This window comes from Nicotiana sylvestris, chromosome 9, assembly GCF_000393655.2.
Source record: "Nicotiana sylvestris chromosome 9, ASM39365v2, whole genome shotgun sequence".
NCBI lineage: Eukaryota > Viridiplantae > Streptophyta > Magnoliopsida > Solanales > Solanaceae > Nicotiana > Nicotiana sylvestris.
Window position 1 is genome coordinate 146190388 of NC_091065.1, and position 10813 is coordinate 146201200.

Here is a 10813-nt window from a genome sequence, read left to right on the forward strand (position 1 = left end):
TATTCTATGCTACTGCTGCTGTTATTGCGTCTGCTGCCGCTGTCCCCATTGGCCCAAGATGACGATAGACGGAGAGTCGATTTTCTCCTTTTGTAGACAGTCATTTGGACTATGCACCGCTGCTCGCTCTCCTACCCAGGCTCGACGTGGCACTTTGCTCCGAGCTGGTAGCTTGCACGGCTAAGTGTTCCAAGAAGTGGATTCTAAGTAGCCGTGCAAACGAGGCGGAGGCTCACCTGGTCCGCTATCTATCCGAGGCTCTCTTGGCCAGCGATGGTACTCGACCTTCGGCGAGCTATGGCATTTTTTCATCCCTCCAGCGTCTTGACCTATACTTTGGGGATATCAGTGTGGAAGGATGGGATGAGGCTTTTGAGGATGCGAGCCCGGAGGCTCTTGTTGCAGGAGATGGATCCTCGAGAGTAGACAAGTTTCTAGGATTTTATCACGCGTGTGCACCCTTTTGTTTCTTCCTTTCTGCATAAGAACCCCTTGCGGGCTTTTGTAATTGTATGTAAGTACTCTTTGAGGGCCGTTGTAGCTGATATTTACCAAATATGAAGATGTTTCCTTTACTTTTGCTTTTGATTTTTTGTTGTGTTCTCGTATACTCTTGTGCGTTTGCAGATATTTTTATTGTATGCCTCTGTTGATGATTGCCGATATTTTTTTGGCCTTTGGTCGACAGAAATGGCTCCGTTCCGAGCTCATCGCTGTTCTTGGAATCAAGCCCGAAATGGTCCGATAAACCTGGATTATTAGGGCCCTTGAGCCCCGTGGAGATAGAGCACCGAAGTGAAAGTATACTTCGGGCTCTCGAAGCTTTTACTTTGAGCTTGGCGTAGATAACCTTTTGAGGTGTTGTAGGCAGGCTTCTAAGGAAGGGGCTACTCATATTTAGGCGACTTCTTGATGTTGAGCCCTCGTGGGCAGAGCTTGAAGTGCTTGTTTTTCTTTTTAGAAAGGAAAAACATGAGATCAGGTAGCGCCTCGCGCTCTGTGATGGTGCTGAAGGCTTTCCAAAGCCTGACTTCTTTTTGATGGAGGTCCTCGAGGTCGGCCACCACCTCAGGACTGGAGATGATGCAGTTGGCTCCTTGAAGCCTAAATTCTTGTCGATGGAGGTCTTCGGGTTGGGTACCACCCCGGGATCCGTGCCGAGGCCGTTGGCCTCCCGAGGCTTACCCTAGATAGGTGAATCGTTGCTATTTCCCACATATATGTGGGGTGGGTCTTGCTTCTTTGGAAGATCCCATTATTTTAGATATCTATCTTTCCGCCTTGGCATCGAGTCCTTTGTTACCTTAAGCACAAAATTGTTAGTGTAGGCCCCTACTTTAGTCTTCTAATTCTACCGTAGCCATGGTAACTACTTCAGGACCGGCCCGGCAGGGAGGGGAGAGTTCCACTCCCAGTGCTCAGGATCCGCGGGAGTTTACTCCGAAGACTACGTCTTTGATAAGAGAGGAACATTTGGAGATGGTGAGGATAGCCTGCGGATGTGGCAATGGGGTAGCGTTGTAGGTGCTTTCCCTAGATAAGAGTATTACGGACTCTGCTGATGGATTCTTGAACGTATACTTATACCCTTTCGCGTTAGGCCCCCTTGATAGGGTCGTGCTTGACTTCTGCCTGAAGTATTAGGTTACTTTGGCGCTGATACATCCGTTGTTTTGGCGAGTGGTGCTGATGATGAGATTCTTTGCAGAGAAGGCTGGGCTTGAATTCATGCTTAGTCACCTCGTCAGGCTGTACCAACCCTTTCACCATTGAGGCCTGCTAACCCTACAGTGTCATTCGCTACGCCTTTTGTTGTTGATGATGAGGAAGACGGGGATCAAGAGTGGGCCAGTCGATTCGTCCTGGTTCGGACAGCTAACATTATCCCCGTAGAGCTCATGCCATTTCCCGAGGGGTGGAATTACGCGCATGCGTGGAGTGTCTCGTGCCTTCTTAGACTTTCTTATAACGAAAACTAGTTGAGTAATTGCATTTCCTCCTTTTTTGCAGCAACTTCATGGAACGCCGGGCGAAGTTCCCGATTTACCCGGCTGGATTCGGAGGTTGGCGACCCATTCGTCTTGTGACGAGCGTAGGTGGCGAGCTATGTCCCAGGGCAGATGGGAAGCGAAACACCAAGGTATGCGTGTATGCTGCTTTCACCCTGGTCTTCGTATGTTTGAGATGATATTTTCCTCTTTCTTCTGTACTGGCTTTGTCGTTGCAGGTATCGGGTGGTTCCTTGGGGCGAGGTTGTGTCCCTCCGGAGAGGGGGAGGAGCCGCTGGTCTTCGGGCTAAGGGATTATAGTGATAAATATGATTTGCATTCCCAGTGCAATGGAGCTTCTAGCGGGGCTAAACGGGCCCTTGTCTTCGAGGAGAGATTATCGCCCGAGCCTGCTATTCCCGAAGTCTTTGGTTCTGGAGCAGTGGGACCTCCGAGTGATTATGCCTAGACCGAGGTTTGTTCTTCCAGGGCCGGAGGGGCTGGACCAATAGGAGTGTGCTCGACCTTCGAGGAAGTCCGCCGTCTTCACTTCACGGTGAGTTTTGGCGTAGTCCTTTTGCATTTCGCATCTTCCTTTTCTTATCGAGTTTTTCTTCGGCAGGCCTTTGATAGGCTCAGGTCTGAGTTGCTCCGTCACAGGGCTAGGCTTCGAAAAACTCCGGATGAGGATGAGTCCCTTAGGCTCCTCAGCGAGGAGAAGGAGGTTAAGTTGATGCACTGGCAATATGAGGCGTACCGAAGCTCGAATTACGAGAGCTATTTGATGGAGCAGGTAACCTTTCATAGTACGTATTTTGCCTTTTTGACCCTTAAGGTTAATCCTTTTGCATATGTTAGTTGCAAAAAAAGACGGAGGCTCTAGAGTACCTTAGGGGCGAAGCCGACCGAGTTTGGAATGTTTGTGATGAACTGAGGGCTCAGGTGTAGGCTCAAGCTTTTGAGGAGAAGGGTGCCTTGGCTAAGGTTCCGGCCTTTAAGGCCCAACTCCGCTTGGCTCGTGACAATGCTTCAGTTCAAGTGGATATGATCGCGAAGCTTGAGTCCGATCTCACAAAGTTCAGGGCTGAGACAATCGATGCTCGGGCTGAAGCATCATTGATTCGGACCAAGGCTGATCAGGAGATTTCAATTCATTTGAAGGATGCTACTGATGCCCAAGCCGAGTTGAAGCGGGCCCTAGATCGTGAAAAGAGGATCGAGGAATATGTTCGTTGTAGATCCTGATGATAGGTACTCGAAGAGATTGGCGTCAGGGGTTTCATCCTCTCGGAAGAGTTGGCTCGAGCGAGGGTGGACGAGCGCGATGCTCGTTCACTTCTTGTCGATGTCACGAAGAGTGAAGCTAGGGCTGATAGGTCGTAGCCTTCTAGAGTGGAGCGTAGACTTCGCCATTTTGCCATTTTGTATTTGGTATTCGCAGAGCATGTTTGTAGATAGAGAATGCACCTTTTGCGTATGTGAATAAAAGAAAACTTGAAGCTTTATCTAGTTTTTATCTCTTTATGCATTTCCTTCGACCAGGCGGACTAGTTTCGGCCTTTGGCGAGAGCCCTACGGATCCAGAGCTCATTAGACAGGTTCGGAGGCTCTTTCATGCTCGTTTAAGTGCGATTTTTATCACTAGTAGGCGTTAGAGATTTTGTGCTTTACCTAGCTGTTTTGGGTTTAGTCTCCGAGTCAAGCTTTGACTCGAGCTTGCTTGACCTTCAATTCCCTGTGCCTACACGGGCGAACAGTAACGGTTCTTGCACCTTTACCTTGGGCATTTGCATTTTAACTATTTTGGGTTCAGTCTCAGAGTTGTGTTGCGACTCGAGCTTAATTAACCCTCAAGTGTTTTGTGCCTGCATCGGGCAGATGAAAATGGCTTTTATATGCCTTAGGTCGAAGCAACCTTTTAGGTATGCGGCCCTGAGGCTCGTAATGCTGGTGATAGTGGCTCTTACGTTGTGACCTTAGGCGTGTATAGTTAACTATTTTAGATCCTGTCTCCGAATCGGGTTACGACTCGAGCTCATTTTAATCCTCAAGTTTTCAATTTCCTTTAGTTAGCGGCAGTGGCTCTTTCGCTTTTGGTCGTTGAGACATTTTAGTGTGCGGCCCTGAGGCTCGTTTGGATGGCGATAATGGCTCTTATGCTTTTGTCTGTGGGCATATTGTAGGCTTTGTTTTCCTCTCGTTAAGGTCTTTTTGAAATAATTTTTCCTAACCCTTCGTCGGTTCGAGAAGAACCTTGATTTCAAGTCGTTAGCAACGATATTCAAGCACCTCGGAAGGTTTAGCTCGTAGGCTGAGTATCTCGAAGCCTTGTCATTTGGAGCTGACATGGTCGAAGATCGTTTGCTTGTTGAGGGTAGCCTGTTTTAACCGGTTCTTTTCAAAACAGATTCGAAATGATTGCCTGTGTGTTTGTTAGTGACGGTCGGGCGTCCCCGAGTCACATTAATTTGGCTGGTGCAGCCATTTTAACCGTAGTCATATGTGTTTGGCTAGAGCCATTTTTGATCCCGAGTAATAGTTTAGGCATCTACATCAAGGGTATGCCCTTTTCAAGAGTCTTACAATTGCGACATATAGCATAAACTTCGGGATTGAGTTTTATGCCTGTAGTAAGGTCTTACAAAATTTTCATGTCTGTTGAGGTCTTATAGTTTGTCATGCCTGTTGAGGTCTTACAGTTTTTTATGCCTGTTAAGGTCTTACAGTTTATTCATGCCTGTTGAGGTCTTACGGTTTTTGTTGTTGCGAAAAATAGATCTGGCTTGGCCAAGTTTGCCCGCTCGGGGTCTTACGGCCTCAAGTTTTCCAGTAAATGGAGATCGATGGCAATCTCCGAGTCATAAAGTTTGCTTAGGCTCGGAGGCCATTACTCGTGAGCTCAAAATTTCCTTGTTGGAGAATTATGAATCCGGAGTTCCAACCCTGAGGTTGTGCAGGTGCCAAATTGTTGACGCTAAGTCTCTGAGTATTTTGGGACGTACTTGGTGGAGGGACCCCTGCCATGGGCATGCTAAACTTTCTTTTGGAGTACGAGATGCTTTGGGTGAAGGATACCCTTTGATTGCTTGACGTGAATACGTGTTGTTGTGTTGAATTGATCATTGCAAGACCGAGTTTGCTCATTCGGGGTCTTACGGCCTAGGGGTTTTAAGTGCATGTAGACTGGCGATACTCTCTGAGTACTCAAACTACCCTTGATGTTTGTGACGCTTGCGATCTCCACGTTGCCTTACCTGAAGGTTTTGTGATTTCGGAGTTTTGACCCAGAGGCCATTTGAGCGTTGAATTCCTGGCGTCAGTCCCCGAGTGTTCGGGACGTTTCCGGTGAAGGAATTGCTACCTTACTTTGTGTAGGTGTATTTGACAAAAGGTATTCTTTGATTGCTCGGTACAATAGTACACGTATTTGCCGACGGGAGCCTGGCTATATGGACACAGTTCGTTCGACCGTTTGGCCCAGTATATCACTTTCCTACAGGAACCCCCATTTGGCGTTTCAAGACCTTTTCGAGCGGGTAGCTTTCTGGGGGAATGCCCCTTACCATTCAAAGTTGTCTGCAAAAGAAGTTTTGAGCATTTACGGAATTTTCCTTAGACAGCTCGCAGATGTTGCCTCGTTAAAAACCTTGCTAGTAAGACCCTTCTTGTGGGACAAGAACTCGGTCGAAGGAAAAAAGTGCAACGAGTACATTTTTAGAGCCTCAAGGTCTTCGGGCAGTGTTAGCGTTACGACAGCTCTGTTCGAGTGTTTGCATAAGGGTTAGTTCTAAATTCGAAACAAAAAGGCAGATGGTCGTACCTTGAAGTGAGACATGCTAGCGATGCCTCAGGATTAATTTGTTACAATTGCCTGAGGTGAAGATGCAGTATGTTTTTTACTTTGTTTTGTCAAGTTTGATCGAGGGCGAGGCCCGATTCGCCCTTTGGTTTATTCGGGGGTGGAGGCACGAACGTTGGTACCACATCGTGTATTGCGAACATTTCCCTCGCCGCGTGTTGTTCCCCGTAGACGGTTCTGATTCCGTCCTTTGTTGGAAATTTTATCACCTAGTGAAGGGTGGATGGCACTGCTCTCATGCAGTGTACCCACGACCGCCCGAATAAGGCATTAAATCTCATGTCTCCTTTGATGACATAGAATTTGGTGTCTTGGGTCGTGCCGACCACGGTAACCGGGAGGATGATTTCTCCTTTCATTATTTTGCTTTCCATGTTGAATCCGTTGAGGACCCGAGTGGCGGGCACGATTTGGTTGAGTAATATGAGCTGCTCTATCACCCTTGACCTGATAATATTAGCCGAGCTACCTGGATCAATGAGTACACGTTTTATTTGAAAAAAAATTATAAGGAAGGAGATTACCAGTGCGTCGTTGTGGGGTTGAGACAGGGTCTCGGTGTCCTCTTCGCTGAACGTAAGGGCCTCTTCGGAGATATATCCCCGAGTTTGCTTTTCTGTAGTGATGGATATTTTTGTTCTTCTCATTACGGGTTCCTACGGGGCATCAGCGCCCCCATGATCATGTGGATGACATGTTGCGCCTCGTTTGCCTCGTTCTTCTTGGTTGCTTCCCTTTCTCGGAACTGATGTTTAGCTCGATCGCTGAGGAATTCTCGAAGATGTCCTTTGTTAAGCAGCCGAGCTACCTCTTCCAATAGATGATGAGAATACTCGGTCCTGTGGCCGTGTGTGTTGTGAAACTCGCATACTAAGTTATAATTCCTTTGCGAAGGATCTGACTGTATAAGTTTGGGCCACTTGGCGTCTCTGATTTTACTGATGGCGAACACGATGTCTGACATATCGACGTTAAAGTTGTATTCTGACAGGTGGGGCACACCCGTTGGCACTACGTTTCGATCGAACTTGGTTCTGTTGATGAGCCCTCGAGGGTCCTATCCTCGATCCATTCTCCGATCATTATGAGGTAGGTTGTGCCTTGGGGCATTCATCCTTTCCTCGAGGTATGGCTGATACCTTTCTTTGTTTGGTTTCGGCTCCTTTGCCAGGAACCTGTTTGGGTATACTGAGCCCGAAGGGGCTCCCAACTGGTCATCCTTGACCCTGATCTTCGACTGGTACCGGTTGTGGACGTCTGACCAGGTCACGGTTGGATACTCGATCAGGTTCTGTTTTATCTATTTCGAAGCCTCCGATCTTCATTCGTTCAGGCCTTGGGTGAAGGCCTACACCCAGTCGTCGAATACTGGCGGTAGCTCCATCCATTCCATCTGAAAGCGAGACACGAATTCCTGTAGCATCTCGTTCTCTATTTGCTTGATTTTGAAAATATCAGACTTCCTTGTCGCTACCTTGTTGGCACCGGCATGTACCTTTACGAAGGAGTCTACTAGCATGGTGAATGAATCTATGGAATTAGGAGCCAAGTTGTGATACCACATCATGGCCCCCTTCGAGAGTGTTTCCTCGAATTGTTTTAGCAATATGGACTCGATCTCGTCATTCTTTATATCGTTGCCTTTTACCGCGCAAGTGTAGGCAGTAACGTGTTCATTAGGGTCGGTGGTACCGTTGTAATTAGGGAGTTCCGGCATCCTGGACTTCTTTGGAATGGGCTTCGAGGCCGCTTCATCAGGGAACGGCCTATGTATGAACTTCTTCGAATCCACGCCCTTGAGGACTGGGGGCTACCTGGGGTCTGGTCGACCTTAGAGTTGTAGGTCTTGACCTTCTTATCATTGGCTGTTATCATTTTCTCATCCGATTCGATCCTTTTGGTGAGATCCTCAAGCATTTTTACTATGGCAGGGTCAGCTACCGATCCGTTATTACTTGATCACTTTGGTACCTCTTCGGCGGGTGGATCTATTTCCGGCGTTATTGTGCTGGGAGTCTTCGGATGGCTTTGTAACTGAGTGATAGCCAACTGTTGTGCCTGCAACATTTCAAAATTAACATGAAGACTAACTTCATGTTCTTCTCGGGCTAGGGTTTTTTGGGCTTCTTGTCGGTCTCCATGTCGTATGCTTCTGTCGGTGTGTGAGGTTTTGTCAACCTGTTGTTTCGTCGGTCCGTGCGCATTATCGAGATTCTGTGGTGGCGCGCCGACAACCGAAAAAGGCGCCATTTTCCCTGTGGTTTTCGAGGTTGTCGTTCTCGACTCTGTTTACCGAACCCGACATTTTTACCTGAAATCAAAGATCTTGAAAAAGAAAAACATAAAAGATAACTTGTGTTTGGGTAATGAAACTAGCAAGAAAATAATCACTATTATTTTTAGCCCCACGGTGGGTGCCAAACTGTTTACCATGAAAATGGTAACAACAATTAAATTTGTAAATGGGACTCTAAAAATACGTGATCTGTTTTTATGCTAGTTGTTAGAGGAGTTGATGTTAGGAGTATGAAGTTTAACGATAAGGTACAAGCTGAAATGGGACAGTAATCGAACTGAGGGGCTTGCTGCCCGGGCTTTGGACTAGTCGATGAAGGGCCTCGAGGTCGATATCCGGCCTGAGATCGAGCTATCGAGGGTGATCGGGGAAGGGATAACAGTAAGAATATAATTAAATAAGGCTCTCTATGGCTAATACCAAGTAATAAATGAAGAACAAGTATGAAAGCAATAGATGCTAAGAGTGGCCTCGGATGAGTAAGTTAGAGAGAAGCAAGAGAGATAGAGATATTATTGATCTTGTGTAGAATAGTTGGAGCAAAAGCAACCCCTTACAAGGTGCTAGAGTTCCCTTTGAATAGGAGGAGAAATCGTTAATAGTACAACATATATTAATTATAAAAGCATGGAGATGGGACGACTAGACGTGACGCCTCGACACAGGCTCTGGGTAGGCCGACTCTATCAGACATAGCCACGTGCCTTGGGAATTCCCCTTTTGATCTAGCCTCAATCTTCATCTTCTTTGAGTCGGGCCTCGACGAGCCCCGAGGGAGGGGACTCAGTCGCAACTCCATGTCCTCGGGGACTAGAGGTATTCTCCCGAAGTGGCTCGATAGCTAGAAATTAAGCCCTCCGATTTTTCCGCATACACCTGTAATAATATCTAGAGACGACTCGAGATCCTATCGACCTACTAGAGCATATGTTAGATTTTGAGCACCACTCGAACTCTGAACTGCACCTCTACCTATACCATGACCTGTTCGACTGCTGAAAACCCCATGCTGGAGGTCGAACTGATGAGGAAGAACCAAACACAAATCCAGTCGGCTGAGCCATACCACTACCTCCTCTGTTAGGACAATCCCGAATCATATGGCCACGCTGTCCGCAAGAATAGCACGTATCAGAACCTCGACGACACATACCAAAGTGGGCCTTGCCGCATTGATCACAACGTGGTGTTGGGGGTCTCGTCTGACTAGTATCCTCGTGATGTTGCGAGCCTAATGCCCGTGAACTCTAACCTAGACCAAAATAGGTAAATAGATCATATCGAGGCCTCTGAAACTGTGGAGGAGCACTAGCTACAGGTGGCACCGAACTCATCGAGGACTGGGGCTTGACACTACCTCTAAAATCATCAAAATACCCTGCAAATCTCTCCCTCTTATATTGGCCCCTATCCTGCTCCATATCTGCCCTTTGTTGGCACTTACAATCCTCTAAGGTCTGGGTATAAGCCCAAATACGGGAAATATCCATGTCCTTCACCAAGGAGGTTGTCGTTCACCCATTTATCAGATGTAGTCCCAACCCGTTCATGAACAGATGCACCCTATCGCTCATCTCGGTCACCATATGGGGAGCATACCTTGTTAAAGAATCAAACTGCATACTATACTCTTGCACACTCATATTACCTTGTCGAAGGTTCAAGAACTTATCAGCTCTATCTCGTCGTATCTCAACTAGCAAGTAATGATGAAGAAAGGCCTCAAAAAATTCATTCCACATAGCTGGAGGAGTGTTTGGACCCCTAGATCTCTCCCAACTATCATACCAAAAAACTACTAAATCCCGTAGCTGATAAGAAGCCACCTCTACTGCCTCTGTATCACTGGCATGCATAACCCGCAATGTACGATGAACCTGATCAATAAAAGTCTGCGGGTCCTCGTTGGGGTCTGATCCAGTAAACACTGGAGGGTTTAGATTAATAAAATCATGAACTCTCTTACTAACCGGATTATTAACAGCACCAGTATTCTGCCTCTGATCTTGAGGAGCTACCAAACTAGTTAACAACTGCATTGCATTCCGCATATCCTGGTCTGTAGTGCCAGACGGAGGAACTGGTGGTGCTGGGTGCCTTCTAATATCCTTTAGAGGAGATGAAGTAGATGAGGTATGAGACGACATCTCACTTTGAGCCTCACTTTGGCGTGCTCTGGCTTGGGGAACCTGACTGGTACCCTCTGCCGCAGTTGTATCAAGCCATCTACTATTCGTTTTCTTCCGAGTCGAAGGCATCACAAAAAGAAAACAAAGTGAATATTAGAGACGAACACTTACGACTTAACTACCTGCACGATCTAGATTCAGGAAAAAGGTAACAACTCTAGATGTCATATAGCCTCCTGATTATAAATGTGGCATGCTACACATCCATAAGCAAGACTCTACTAGACATGACTCAAAGACAACCCCTAGGAAAAACTTGCTCTGATACCAAGTTTGTCACGACCCAAACTAGAGGGCCAAGAGTAGCAGCCGGCCATACTTGCCGAGCACCAACGTACATTTTATCTAACCTTCCTTGTTATCTTTAAGGGCCAACGAGATCAATATAAACGGTAGACATGGATCATGAACAACCAACAATGAAAGATAATGGCAAGAACATATATAACATGGGATGACCAAACAACCAAGAAACTATATA

At 46.9% G+C, this 10813-nt stretch overlaps 1 protein-coding gene across 1 annotated transcript; it reads right to left on the minus strand.

The window, feature by feature from the left end:
* Positions 1–7806: 7806 nt before the first annotated feature.
* Positions 7807–10290, minus strand: LOC138878384 (uncharacterized). The gene is made up of 3 exons (XM_070158054.1): positions 9706–10290; positions 8141–8158; positions 7807–7905 (listed from the first exon to the last, which is right to left on the minus strand). Exons 1-3 carry the CDS (start codon positions 10288–10290, stop codon positions 7807–7809), a joined length of 702 nt encoding a protein of 233 aa, XP_070014155.1.
* Positions 10291–10813: the final 523 nt, after the last annotated feature.

What these genes read in the sequence shown, in the direction of transcription:
- LOC138878384 (XM_070158054.1), bottom strand. Translation starts at nt 10,290, where the DNA reads ATGTCGTCTCATACCTCATCTACTTCATCTCCTCTAAAGGATATTAGA.